The sequence below is a fragment of the Apiospora hydei genome (genome assembly GCF_038363865.1).
Source record: "Apiospora hydei strain CBS 114990 chromosome Unknown utg000011l_segment0_segment0, whole genome shotgun sequence".
NCBI classification, from domain to species: domain Eukaryota; kingdom Fungi; phylum Ascomycota; class Sordariomycetes; order Amphisphaeriales; family Apiosporaceae; genus Apiospora; species Apiospora hydei.
In genome coordinates this window covers 581,748-595,395 of record NW_027117370.1, presented here as the reverse complement: position 1 = coordinate 595,395, position 13,648 = coordinate 581,748, and the positions used below count along the sequence as shown (strand labels likewise).

Sequence of the window (13,648 nt, the reverse complement as noted above, 5' to 3'; positions counted from 1 at the left end):
CTACGGATGCTCGACAGAACAAGTTTACTTTGCAGCTGGAGGACCGTCGGCTATGGGTTCGCATTCAGCACGCGTCTTGGCTGAAGTGGCAATTGCGCATGACGTTTGGTACGTACTGCGTGCAGAGGTAGCCACGTGCAACAGCCTTTGCATCAACTAAATTTTATAAATTCTGGATTTAACAAATATATCTTCTTGCTGCCAAAAACCTTGACTGGAACGCGCACGTTGGCTTAGTGATGGCCCAGTCCCATTTGGTTGAAAGTGATTTCATGTATGCGCCGACGTTGCGTGATGTACTCGAACGTGCCTACCTTCAAGTTTTACAGTACTCGACGTCAGGTGGACGCAGATGAGTTCATTAGATCTCGATCCTCCATCCAGTCACAGACCTCTTGGTTCTGCCATCAGCCACCAGTCCCATGGTACGACCACGGATCAAGCATCCAACCACTCGACGCGGGCATCAACGTACAAGACCGCAACACCACAATGCACTGCACACAAGACACATGTCAACCACATTTCTCTGGACTGCCGGGCAACTACACATCTTCGTCACAACTTTTGTCTTCCAGGCAATCATACATCTTTCAGACAACCACACGTCTTCCGGACAAACGCATACGTTTGTTTAAACAAGTACTCGTCCTCTAGATAACCTACAACTATACTTCTAAGCAATCATACCTGCACATCCTCTCCAAGCCAATGCATTTCTACTGCAAGGAGAAATACCATGCTTCTTCCAGACAGCCACATAATCACACGTCTTCCAGAGAACTACACATATATAGCCGCTCCTAAAACAACCGCACATGTCTGTCCTCAAGTTAGCATACGGTCTCTAGACAGCCACGCATCCTTGAGGCAACCACACAGTCCGCAGAGCTGTACTAAGAGACTACCACACTACGGGACCACTATACCACAGGACTAGTACACTGAAGGACCTGCTACACTAAAGTCCGAGGCTTTAAGGGTAATACACTTCAAGGGAACCACACTTCGAGATGAGAGTCATACAATAGACACCGTTCATCCGAGGCCAGACATATAGGCAAGAACCTACCCTTTCCCCACTGTGAGGCACATAACAGATGCAGATGAGCAAATGGCAATCTCTTGCGGCAGTCGAAGCCGAAGACAACACGGGGTAGTCCTGTACGTACTAACGTCCGTGGCTCGAGAGACATGTGCTTTGAAGTTGAAATGGGCATCCCCAATGCGCCGTGGTCGAAATAGGCTTCATGCTCCGGTCTCCACCATACCCGTTCTGGCGATGCGCCGAGCCGTATCTGCAGCACAATCCACAATTTGCTGGATGGTCCCCGCTCCCCGGCATTGAGGAGCTCGTGTTGGCGATAAGGTAGCATTCTCCGGATTGCATCGGCCATGGGTTACCTTTCGTATGTTGGTAGATAAACATCGGCAGGCGCGCCTACAACCAACATGCGTTGTTGCACTTTGCTCAGTCCAGCTCATCGCGACTGTCAATCAAGACCGGCAAGATGAGGATCTCAAGCGTCTTCTGCGCGCTGTTCGCCGTCGTGCGCGTCACTGCAGAGGCCACAGCCAATGCATCTGCATCTGCCGTTCCAGCCAATCTAGTACATGGCTCGTACATCGTCGAGCTCGAGGCCAACGAGAGCCTCACTGATTTTTACAATGCGCTCTCGAGCGAGCACGGCATCAAGACGGAGGAGCGCATGAGCATGGGCAGCAGCTCCCAGATCTTTAACGGCGCCTCCTTCAAGGTCCTGGATTCCGCGGGCCATGACTCCTCCAAGCTCATGGACCTGATCGCAGCCAAACTTGCCGTCAAATCCATCTGGCCAGTGCGGACCATGACGCTCGATGCAGGCAAGACAGAAGAACCCAAGACCAAAACCCCTTCTCAAGGTTCGCAAAAGCGGCAGGAGTCCCATGCCGACGGTGATGACTCCTCGTCGTCCGACACATTCATGCCGCATCTCATGACGCAGATCGACCGGCTGCACGCCCTGAACATCACCGGCAAGGGCTTCCGCATCGCCATGATGGACTCGGGCGTCGACTACACGCACCCCGCCCTCGGCGGCTGCTTTGGCCCCGGCTGCCTCGTCGAGCACGGCTGGGACTTCGTCGGCGACGCGCCCCCGCGGCGGCGAGCCCGAGCCCGACGCCGACCCCTTCGACGACTGCTTCGGCCACGGCACTCACGTCGCGGGATCCATCGCGGCGCAGGCCGCGGACAACAAGTACGGTTTCTCGGGCGCGGCCCCGGGGCCAAGCTGTGGTCGTACCGGTGCTGGAACTGCGCGGGCGTCGGGTCCAACGAGATCCTCGTCGCTTCGTTTATTCGCGCCTTCGAGGATGGCGCCGACATCATCCAGTGCTCCAACGGCATCTACGAGTTTGCCGGCTGGGGCGACGAGCCCTGGGCTCTGGTCGCGTCGCGGATTGCGCAGACCGGCGTGCCCGTCATCGTGTCCGGCGGAAATTCCGGCGGCCGCGGCATGTTCAACCCGTCGACGCCCGCGAGCGGCTTGGGCGTCGAGTCCGTCGCCGCGGTGCAGAACCAGAACGACCCCGTCTTCGTCTCGAGCGGTACCTACACGACGGACGAAGACCAGACGAAGTCGGAGGAGAACGTCTACGGCTTCTTTGCTGGGACCCCTTATCCCGCGACGGCTTTGACCCTCCCGCTTTGGGCTGTCGGCAATGATACCGAGTCCGTTATGGATGCGTGCAGCCCGCTTCCTGACGATACGCCGGATCTTTCGGACAAGCTAGTGTTGTTGCGCGTCGTGCCTGATGCGCGGGCGAGCAACTGCTACCCGCCCGACCAGGGGCAGAACATCCGGGCAAAGGGGGGTAAATACATGGCATACTATGCCTATTCCAACACGTAAGTTGAGCTTTCCCATACACTTCGCACAAAGTTACTAATATTCATAACAGATCTTGGGACGAGCAGTTCGTCTACACCGACGGCATCGAGGGCGTGATCTCCGTCGCGCCCCACCAGGGCGCCGCCTGGCTCGAGATGCTGGGCCGCGGGGTCCAGGTCAACGTGACAATCCCGGACAAGAACTCGACCGAAGAAGTCCTGGTCGAACTAGAAGACCACGAGACCGGAGGCTTCGCCGCCGACTTCACCTCGTGGGGGCCCAACTGGGAATTGGAGCCGAAGCCGCAGGTCGCGTCGCCGGGCGGCAGGATCCTCTCGACATATCCCACGGCGATGGGGAGCTATCGTGTCATGAGTGGAACGTCGATGGCAAGTCCCTTGGTAGCCGGCATGATCGCCCTGATGGGCGAAGCGAGAGGAGGAAAGCTCGACTCCAAACTCTTCAACCGGATCCTCTCCACCACCTCGAAGCCCCTCCCCCTGGTTCGATGGCAAGACCAAGCACGACATCCTGGCTCCGGTCCAACAAGTCGGGTCCGGCCTGGTGCAGGCCTACGACGCCGTCTTCGCCCAAACCCTGCTCGACGTCGACGCGCTCCGCCTCAACGACACGGACCACTTCGTCGCGGACCACACCTTCACCATTGAGAACGTGGGCGCCGAGGAGGCGACGTACGAGATCGGGCATATGAAGGCGCTATCCATGTATGCTATGGTCTCGACGCTCAGTGGGGATGTGTTGGCTGGGTATCCCAACCCTACGGTGGATTCTTGGGCCGAACTCACATTTAGTCCCGAGTAAGTCATCAAAACCTCTCCCCAAAACAGCTTTTTGTCGGGGACGAGAGAGACTAACGTGCCCTACCTGTATAGTGTGGTCACCATCCCCGCCGGCGGCTCCGCCCACATCGCCGTAACCGTCGTCCCGCCCCAAAACGTCAACGCCACCCGCCTCCCCGTCTACAGCGGCTACGTCAGCATCAACAGCACGCGCGAGGACGAGCACCTCGTGCTCCCCTACCTCGGCGTCGTGGGCAGCATGCGCGCCGCCCCCATCCTGAAGCCGGGGAGCGCCTTCCTCGCCAACTACGGCTCGCCCGTCGACGCCAACACGAGCTACACCTTGCCGAGATCAGTGCAGGACCCGTCCTTCGAGCCGGGTACGGACGATGATGGACGGCTGCCCAACATGCTGGTGAGCCCCATCATGGGCACGCGGCTGCTGCACGCCCACGTCGTCGCGGTAGATGAGCAAGGGGCAGACAAGAGCGGGAACAACACGATGAAGACGCCGACGGGCGTCCCGTGCATGGGGGCGCTGGCCGGCTGGCCGAAGCGGTACCTCGCCGCGCTGAACCAGCGGGCGTACTTCCTGGGCTTGTTAGCGGACGGCACGGTGCTGCCGCCGGGGTCGTACCGGATGGTGGCCAGCGCGCTGCGGATCTTTGGGGACGAGGCGGTAGTGGAGGATTGGGATGTTGTTGGGACGGTGGCGTTTTCGATTGAGTACGCTAATGGGACGGCTTCGAGTCGGTAATGGAGAAGGGGATAATTCTTGATGGAGACAACGATTTTGCGAGGGGAAGGACACAAGTGGAGGCGGCTGCGTCGTATAACCAGCCCAGTGAGTCCAGTCCCCTGAAGCCGCAGTTGGGAGAAATCCAGTCTTACTGTAAATGCATCCGGGGGGAATAACTGTTGTTCAGATGTCCCGTAAATGCGTGCTTGCTTGTACCGTTGATCCCATCATCATGGTGGTTGTTTACTTCACTCCAATTAGCTTCATAATATCTCTTTCACTGGGTGCGCGACTAGACGAAGCCGTTGATATGCCGAACGTGTGTAATAGGTTATTATTCCATTGATTATGAAAGTTCTGTCTTATATCTATGGATAAATGAAAACGGGCTGAGGCTTTTTAGAGTAGAAATGAAAACGATGCCCCTAGAGGCTAACTTGAAGGAATGTGGTGCCTGGATATCTCAATGCCCAGGCAAGGAAGATCTGGATATCTACAGTGCTAGCATAACCAATCTTGAAACGGGTACGTAACCCACCATACGAGTGGCAGAGTGTTGTACCGACTCAGGGGGAAGAGTGTATGGTGGTCTAGTAGACCGACATGGCACCCTTGCGCACCTGCCCAACCTCGGGGCAAGAGCCCATAACCACACAGTCCCTGCGCGCGCCGACAACGCAGCGGTCGCCCTCGAAGATGGTGTCCGGAGGACACTCGGGCGCGGTGGTCGAGACACAGTCGGTCCCGGCGGCGCGGTACCCGGGCGGGCAGTCCGGGCCCTGCTCCAAGACGCAGTGCCCGTCCTGCATGCGGAACCCGCGCTCGCACGTCGGGGGCGTCAGCGACACACAGTAGGGCCCGTGGGGCACGAGACCGGGGCCGCAGGCGATTTGGGTCACGCACTGCCCCTTGGCGTCGAGGTGCCCCTGCGTGCACGCGGGCGTCGACTCGCGCGACACGCACTCGCCCGTCGCCTCGTCGAGCTCGGTCCCCGGGTTCGCGCAGCGCGGCCGCGCCGAGTGCACGCACCGGTCGCCCTCGAGCGTGAAGTCGCCGCTGCAGTCCGCGGGGGCGACGCAGAGGGCGCCCTGCGGCGCGGTGCCGGTGGGGCATTGCGGCGCCGTGTCGTCGGCGAAGCACTGGCCGTCGCGCAGCTGGTAGGGCGGGGAGCAGGTGGGGCCGACGACGTGCACGCAGGCGCCCGCGGCGGTCGAGTACGTGAAGCCGGGGAGGTGGCAGCGCGGGTTCGTCAGGGAGACGCAGTGGCGGCCCTTGGGCAGGGTGCCGTCGGGACAGGTCGCGGCGATGGGCTGGACGCAGTCGTCGCCGAAGAGGGTGGTTCCAGGCTGGCAGCCGGGCTTGTCGGTGGGGTGCACACAGTACTGGCCCGTATGGATGGTGCCGGCGGGGCAGGAGGCGGTCTCGCGCTGGCTGACGCACATGCCCTCGCTGGGCTTGAGGTCGCCGGGGCAGGAGGGCGTGTGCAGGTGCGAGACGCAGTCCTGGCCGATGGGGACCATGCCGGACTCTTTGCACTTGGGACCGTCGATCATGATGCACTCGGTGCCTGAGGGGGACAGCTTCGCGTCGTGGCCGCAGTACGGCGGGTCGGGGTGCACGCACTTGCCGTTGAGGGGTCGGAGGGGCGAGGGGCAGGTGGCGGGGATTCGCGTGATGCATTGGCCGTTGACGATGGTGCTGTGTCCCATGTCGCACGTTGGGTGTCTCGCCGGCTCCGAGACACACATGCCGTCGCGCGGCGTCGAGTTGGGCGGGCACATCGACCCGTCGCCGGTCTTCTTGTTGCAGGTCACGCCGTCGTACTCGGTGAAGTCCTTGGGGCAGCAGGCCACCTTGTCCGTCCCGCGGTGCCATCGGAACTCCGTGCCCATTTCGCAGGAGGCTTCCTTTTGCTGCTGGCAGAAGCCCGAGATGGCGTCGAAGGTGAAGCCGCTGCTGCATTGGGGCGCGTCGGTGTCGATGCACATGCCATTGACAAGCTTGCCGCCGTTGCAGGTCGGTGATCCCTTGGATACGCAGACGCCTCTCTCGAGGGTCGAGCCTGCTGGGCAAGATGGGCCAGAGGAGTGGATGCACCGGTTGCCGCTGGTGATCAAACCAGAAGGGCAGGCTGGCGGCTTCGTCGAGACACAGCGGCCCTTTCCGTCGAGCGTGGTATCCTTGGGACATTCCGCGCCCTGCTTGTGGACACACTTATCCCCGAGGACCTTGAGCCAGTCGTGCTGGCAAGTCGGGCCGTCGATCGAGACGCAGAGCTCATCCTTGGCGTAGAACCCCTTGGACGGACAAGCAGGCAGCTCCGAGACGGTGCAGTGTTTGCCCTCTAGGGTCTGGCCGTGGGGACAGGTCGGGGGCTGGTTGAGCACGCACTGGCCGTTCTTCATGGTCGTGGTCGGGGGGCACTGGGGCGGCACGCGCGAGACGCAGCCGTCCTTGGTGGGGATCAGGTTGGGGTCGGCGCAGGACGGGCCCGCGAGGAGCACGCAGACGCCGTTGCGGAACTCCATGTCGCGCGGGCAGACGGACGAGGGCGGGTACACACAGCTGGTGCCGTTGTACTGGGTGCCCCGGGGACAACACTTCTGGTTGCCCTTGTCGTCGAACGAGGGCACGATGTCGTCGATGCCGATGCGCCGCCCGGCCATCTGGCAGGGGACCCGGCCAGGCACGAGCTCATCAGGCCGGCTCTCTCCATGCCGGAGGAGGGGAACATTCTCATCAGGTCAGATTCATGCTGGCTTTGGAGCGGGTCCTGTGCCCTGCCGTTGGAGGCAAGCAGGAACACGAGGGGAAGTTGTTTCAACAAACGCGCCATTTTGGTCAATGGCCGAGTGGAGATGATGGAGGATAAGACGAGCCAACTATGCGAACATAGAAGATGGTGATAGTCCTTCTGTGTGTTTGTTCAGGGAAATGGTGGTGATATATATAGTCCATATTGGATTGGTCCCCGCACATTCAGTATCCCCTCATCGCTGCATGTTGTCATAGGCCAGTGCAAAAAAGGGGCTCGAGTCTACGTTTGAGACAACAGGAGCCCGAACCGGGCTCCGTCAACCGTTGCCATGTGGCTAAGTGATTATGTAAAACTATGTGTAACCCAAAAGCTTCAGGATTAGGATCCAGAAGTTTGGTGTACACTTTCTGTGTAGCTGGACTTTTAGGCGGTTGATCCGACTGGCTCTTCAGACAGCTGTAACCCCTCGGCACCTGCTTCAGCGTAGTTCAGCATAAAAGCATGCGCTGCAGCTCCGTGGAGCGGTGACGTGATATTTCCACACCTGGACCGGTTTGATGTACTGTGCTACGAGAGCCGATGTCCGCCCATTCGAGTAAGGTTAACCCATAGACTTGGTAGGTTAGTTGGTAAACGGGGTTGAAAGAAAAGGTTGGGAGGGCAAAGCATATTTTGAGAATCCCGGGCGTTGATTGAGAATTGCGTGACCTGGACTCCATGGAATGAGCGTCATGAAATTCAACTTCACCTTCAGTAGGGCTCGGCTCCTATTTAGAGTACGCCCAGTCCAGGTGCATATGCTCTGCCTTCCGAGGCGGGCATCGGATGGACGCAGGAGAGCTCTGTAGGCGTAGGTTAGGTTTTGCAACACGGGCAACGACGCTGCGGATGCGGAAGTTGGCCTTCACACGAATACCGCGATCCGAGACAAACAGTAACTCAATGCAAGATTGACTTGTTAAATATGCCCAGATCAACCCAAATTTCGCGGGGAACGGCTCGGACACGGGACGGCACGGCACGGCATGCACAATAGAAAGTATAATATCCTCATGCACAGGCCCCTAGAAAGCTTAATTCTTCATATACACAGAAAACGGTAATCACTGGTATACGCAGCGAGATGGCTTCATTCAGTTCAGGGGCTTCGAATGGCATATTTAGGGGCACTTCGCTCCTCGGTCCGTCAGCTCTCATTCGAAAGCCATCACCATTCGACAGATTCCCCTTTTCTGATCGACACCTACCCAATAACCAAGCCTTTCGACAACTATCTGTACCTGCTTTGCCAAAATGAAGCCTTCGACAGCATGGGCCCTCCTTGGCCTCCTCCGTGCCATGCCCGCCGCCGCCGCGGCGGAAGGTGACGACTGCCCCGAGGGCCAGCGCGTCACCCTCAGCCCGGGCTACACGGTCGAGTACCGCCGCGGCCGCTACCGCGAGGGCGACGTGCACCAAGGGATCAACAGCCACGCCGAGTGCATGAAGCTCTGTCAGGTCTCGGCCCGCCCCGTCTGCAGCTTCCACGAGCCCACCAAGAAGTGCATCGTCGGCACCCAGTGCGGCAAGGATATTGTGCGCGAGGGAGTCTGCTACATGGTCCGCGTCGACGAGATCCACGACGCGGATGATCCCTTCTACGTCCCCCCTCCCATCCCGGAACGCGAAACCGGCGGCGGCGGCAAGCCTCTGACCCCCGCGAAGAGGAAGAGAGACAGGCGTGCCTGACCGAGAAGCTCGCGTGCCAGAGCGAGAAGCAGGCCTGCACCAAGCGCGAGGGCGACCTGCAGGCCGAGCACGCGGCGTGCCAGGCGCAGAAGGGCACGCTGCAGGCCGAGGGCTCGGGCTGCCTCGCGCGCGAGAGCGTGCTCAAGAGCAGCAACTCGGCCTGCCTCGCGCAGAAGGAGACGCTGCAGGCCCAGACCAACACGTGCAACACGCAGCGGACCGCGGCCCAGAACGCCAACACGGCCTGCCAGACGTCGCTGCAGCAGTGCAACGCCCGGGCCGGCGCCGCGGCGTCGTCGCTGCACGCCACGCGCCCGCCGCCCGCCGAGTGCGGCCGCAAGGGCTGGGGCCAGGGCTGGTACAACGTCCTCAGCGGCATGAAGATGGGCGACTGCCGCAAGCGCTGCCAGGCCGAGGCGCAGTGCGTCGCGTACAGCGACGATGTGTTCTCCGACTGGGGCAACTGCTACCTCTACAACAAGCAGCTCAGCACTTTGAACGTGACCCCTTACGCCTACTGGGGCACTTACGCCAAGAACTGCGCTTAGAATGGCGTAGTTAGTAGGAGAGGGAGACCGGTATATGTGGAGAGGTGGACAACAAGGATGTCTATGGGTTTCTTATTGCTATGTTTTGCGTCATTTGCTTCTGCTGGCCTGCCAGTATGGGTCGAAAAATAAAATAAAAAGAGAAGAAAAAAAGGAGCAAAAAGAGAATAAACCAGAAAAAAAGGGGAAGGGGAAGTTGTAACGCTATCCGAGACGGGACCAGTATTTTTCAAGTGTCCGGGGTTACTTAATTATGTTAACATCAATCCCATAGTAATCATTAACGTTGCTCCCGCTGGCTTTAAGGCATTTCTAGGAGATGCATAACTGGATCCCCGGTTGCTGACTATGCCTGTCCACCTCTTTGATGACGATAGCGTTGCTCCCACTCGAGTGTGTCGTACTATACATCTCGGGATAGCCTAATTCCATTGGCATAATATCAGAAATGCAGATCAATGGCCAAGGTGTAATGCAGAATGCAACATCGGGCAATATTTTATCCTCCGTAGGCATAACTGTTAGCCTGGGCTGACCTGCATATGTACACAGCCCGACTGCGCCCCTAAACCGGCGCACTGCAGAGCCTTGCCGTTGCCCCCTCTTTCATAAGTATGTCAGCATCAGCACAACTGCCGGAGTCCCACTTTCTCCCCCAGACATTCTCGACCCGCCCTCATGGTCTAGTGGCCTGCTTCACCACCCCCTGTCTTCTCCCCTCTCTTGGACTCGGAATTCGTCTCTCACTTTGACGAAACATGGCCGATGCTTTCGGCTTAGCTGCCTCGGTCGCCGGCCTCATATCCCTTGGTCTTCAGGTCACTGGTGGCATCGCCTCCTACCTTGACGCCCTCGAGAGCCGCCACGAAGAACTAGCATCAGTCAAGCGGCAGAATGATGCGCTCACAGCAAGTCTTGATTTAATTAAGGCGGCTTCTTCTCGTGCCCAGACCCACCATGGCCATGCAATCACAACGAGCATCCAATTATGCGAGGCCGAGCTCCGGGCCGCTGAGGTCCTGCTAGCTGCCCTTGCGAATTGTGACACCAATACGTGGCGACAGCGACTGCGGAACAAAAGAAAAAACTTGCATATATGTTCGACCGGTCAAAAGTACAGCTAGTGGCCCAGCGCTTGCACAATGCTAACCAGGTTCTGCAACTAACCGTGAACGGGCTGACCCTGTAAGTGTATCAGTGACAGTATTCAGTATGGAAATTGCGCTGACGGACATTTTTGCAGGGAAATGGCAGGTTCCGGTGTCGAAAAGCTCACTATGATCGAATCAGGTTCTCCCGCCATCATCCCACTCCTGGGCATCTGCGATCGAGTTGTAACCACCGACCAATTACAAGAAAACAGCCGAGTTACGCAGGGGATGTTCGAACGCTCGCACGACTCGCTACAACTGACACTACGGTTTCAATCAGAGAAAATCGAAAGAATGGAGAAGCTTCTGGAGAATCTTCAGCCACCAGGCGTACTCACCAGCCAGTCCGTCGGAACCATGGCACATAAGGTAGCGGGCAAGCCGGCTGCGCTTAAGGAACTATGTGACACCATCTGCGATGTACCGGAGAAACAGCCCTACCAGCCACCCCGCAGCGTTCCTTTCCCCGACCAGGGGCGACGAATGACTTCGGCCACAGAACGGATATGTATCTGTCCTCTCTCTCCTCGCTCTCACCGGTTGACAACCCACAGGACAGTTCAGTTGGGTCATTTTCACCTCTCCGAAGAACAGGAAACTCGAGGTCATTGGCCGAGTTGCCCTCTCTCAAGGATACAGCCTACGAGGAAGAACCATCGAACCGTGGGCTTCAAGTACGCTGGCCTTGGTCGAATCCTGTCCTCCATTGTTGGCGCCTCGTTCACATTTACATCCGGAGCCGGCAGTTTCAGCATCGGTGCGAATCTCACCTACTATCCAACTGTTGACGTCAAATCAGACCCTTCTTTCTGTATCATGAGGCTTATAGAAGATTTTCCATACCACGCCAAAGTGAACGAGACCGGAGCGCTTTTCATGAATGCGTGTATCAAAAGGCTCGATAGGCTTTTTAATGAGAAGAAAGCATACTCAACTGCAGTTAGTGATAGAAATAAAAGTTTAATGCATCTTGCTACCAAAACGGTACGTTGACATACATTTTGGTAGTATGATTAGCTAAATTTCGCTAGGTCGGTTCGTTGAATGATTATGGCGACAGTCCTTTCGGCCGTGGTTTTCCTCAACTTATCGAAACCCTCCTTCAGTATGGTGTACCAGCTATCTCTTATGACGAGCAAGGTCAGTGTACCAGTGTAGCCGCAGAAGAGATACTAACCGTCTAGTACAGGCTCATCACCGTTGCTCCAGTTCTACACGAAAGAGCCAACTGAGCTAATTAAAGAGGTTATTAAACTGTTGGTCCTGGCAAACCAGGAAGGCGATTCAGCTGCTTTAAAACCCTCCGCAGTGTATTTCACTGGAAATGGTCCGTGGACTAGTAACACGATATTATTATACAATATATCTTACGGTTTTGCCGAAGGTATGCTATAAACAACGTTATTCGTTTTGGTTACATCTGTAAAACTAACAACAATAAGCCTGTAACTGTGGCCCTTTAAGTATGGCAGTGATCCATAACGATATAAACGAGGTGGCTCGTATCTTGGATCGTTTTCCGGGTTCTCTCCTCGAAACTGATGTTTACATGCAAAGCCCACTCCATTTGGCAGCAGCAAAACCTGAAATCCTCTCTCTCCTGGCACAAGTTGCAGACATTGATACCTTAGAGGAAGTCAACATAACTGGCACCAGTGCTCTCGAGGTTGCCATGATACGCAGCGGTGATCGGTGTATTCATGGCACAGGCAACAAACGATGCCGACGCTGCGGCTGCACCGAGTGCGTTGAGATCCTCCTCAAAGCCGGTTGTTGCGTGAGGATGCACGCATTGGACGAATACGATGCGGGACTCAACTTGCAGGAGGTAATGGAGCCAGCATCTGAGCTCGCAAGGCGCCTTTACGTCTATGAGATGCAAGAAGTGCGGAGGAGATATCTTCTTCACACGGACCATTCTGATTCTGATTCGGAGAACTCAACAATCGATGGGAGCTCTTGTTCCTCCAGCAATGACAGCACTCACGGGAACAATGATGAAGCTGAAGAACAGTGGGGCTGGGTATATCAAGAAATCTGCGACATTCCAAAAGCCGAGCTATTCTATCGCTATGGATTCCGACCGGACCCATCTATCTTTTTCAACTTGAGACTCAGGCTGAAAAGGTCGAGATATGGCTATGATGTAAGCATGACTTACATCTGCTGGCTAATGGAACATGGGGCGGACTTGTTTTCTAAGCCATCAACCGGACCGCCCCCTTGCGACAACGACGCGGAGAGTGGGCTCTTCGGCGCGCACTATGCCTTTTTCATCGCAGGCGGACGCATACGGAACTTAACTCACACAACTGATGACACAGAATTGGACGAACTGCTTGCTTTCAACAAACCCAGCACAACTGTCGTCTGTCACAACCTCATAGACAGTTGCATATGCCACTGCTCAACCGGAGGGTGCAGCCCATTTTTATGGATGATGAAGGCATTGGTTCCGCAGTCATGGAGATGGGCGGAGGAGCACTATCCCGTTATCATCAAGGACCAGATGGAGTTTTACTACAGTACATGTGGCACGGAGCTAACGGTACTAACACACGGTGCCGCGATCAGGTACGCCACATTTCAGGCTTTAGGCCTTGCTCACACCTGCTGCAATCCGGAGACCCTCGTCGACGGTATATCTAGCCCGCATCTCATTGGGTCTCCGTGGGTAGATCCAGACGACGTGGCCATCGTCAATGTGGAGCAGGCTTCTCTCCTCAAGTTGCACGAGGCGTTAGTGGCAGAGTTCACGGAGATGGCACACGAGTATCTAAAGGCGGATTCTTTTCCAAAATTCTGGGGCAAGAGCTGGCTAGGGAGGATTCAGGGTGAGCTATATAAGCTTAACGGGTGCAACCTGAGGGATGCTGAGAGACGAGGTGCCGAAGATATTGGAGTTCGGTGGTGCGAGCCCCCAATTACCGAGGAAACAAAGGCCCGAAATCCATACAGTCGGTGGTCACCAGAGTGGTATTTCTTTGAGCTGGATCTAATTTGTCCTGATTAGCGGGAACCCATGTCAGAGGAGTTACAACAGCGCTTCTC

The 13,648-nt window shown here is 56.9% G+C and overlaps 4 protein-coding genes across 4 annotated transcripts; 3 read left to right on the top strand and 1 right to left on the bottom strand.

The window, feature by feature from the left end:
* Nucleotides 1–1,511: 1,511 nt before the first annotated feature.
* PG997_015388 (uncharacterized protein) lies at nucleotides 1,512–4,430 on the top strand (the record flags this gene model as incomplete). The annotated part of the gene is given in 4 exon segments (XM_066819702.1): nucleotides 1,512–2,890; nucleotides 2,944–3,376; nucleotides 3,390–3,691; nucleotides 3,722–4,430. The coding sequence occupies 4 exon segments, from the start codon at nucleotides 1,512–1,514 to the stop codon at nucleotides 4,428–4,430; spliced, it is 2,823 nt and encodes a 940-aa protein (XP_066660587.1).
* A 572-nt stretch (nucleotides 4,431–5,002) lies between these two features.
* Nucleotides 5,003–7,078, bottom strand: PG997_015387 (uncharacterized protein; the record flags this gene model as incomplete). Its single annotated transcript, XM_066819701.1, has 1 exon — nucleotides 5,003–7,078. The coding sequence occupies one exon, from the start codon at nucleotides 7,076–7,078 to the stop codon at nucleotides 5,003–5,005; it is 2,076 nt and encodes a 691-aa protein (XP_066660586.1).
* A 1,385-nt stretch (nucleotides 7,079–8,463) lies between these two features.
* PG997_015386 (uncharacterized protein) lies at nucleotides 8,464–9,446 on the top strand (the record flags this gene model as incomplete). The annotated part of the gene is made up of 2 exons (XM_066819700.1): nucleotides 8,464–8,769; nucleotides 8,877–9,446. The coding sequence occupies 2 exons, from the start codon at nucleotides 8,464–8,466 to the stop codon at nucleotides 9,444–9,446; spliced, it is 876 nt and encodes a 291-aa protein (XP_066660585.1).
* Nucleotides 9,447–10,204: 758 nt separating this feature from the next.
* PG997_015385 (uncharacterized protein) lies at nucleotides 10,205–13,610 on the top strand (the record flags this gene model as incomplete). Its single annotated transcript, XM_066819699.1, has 6 exons — nucleotides 10,205–10,487; nucleotides 10,562–10,631; nucleotides 10,690–11,581; nucleotides 11,629–11,737; nucleotides 11,787–11,924; nucleotides 12,070–13,610. 6 exons carry the CDS (start codon nucleotides 10,205–10,207, stop codon nucleotides 13,608–13,610), a joined length of 3,033 nt encoding a protein of 1,010 aa, XP_066660584.1.
* Between the last annotated feature and the right edge of the window lie 38 nt (nucleotides 13,611–13,648).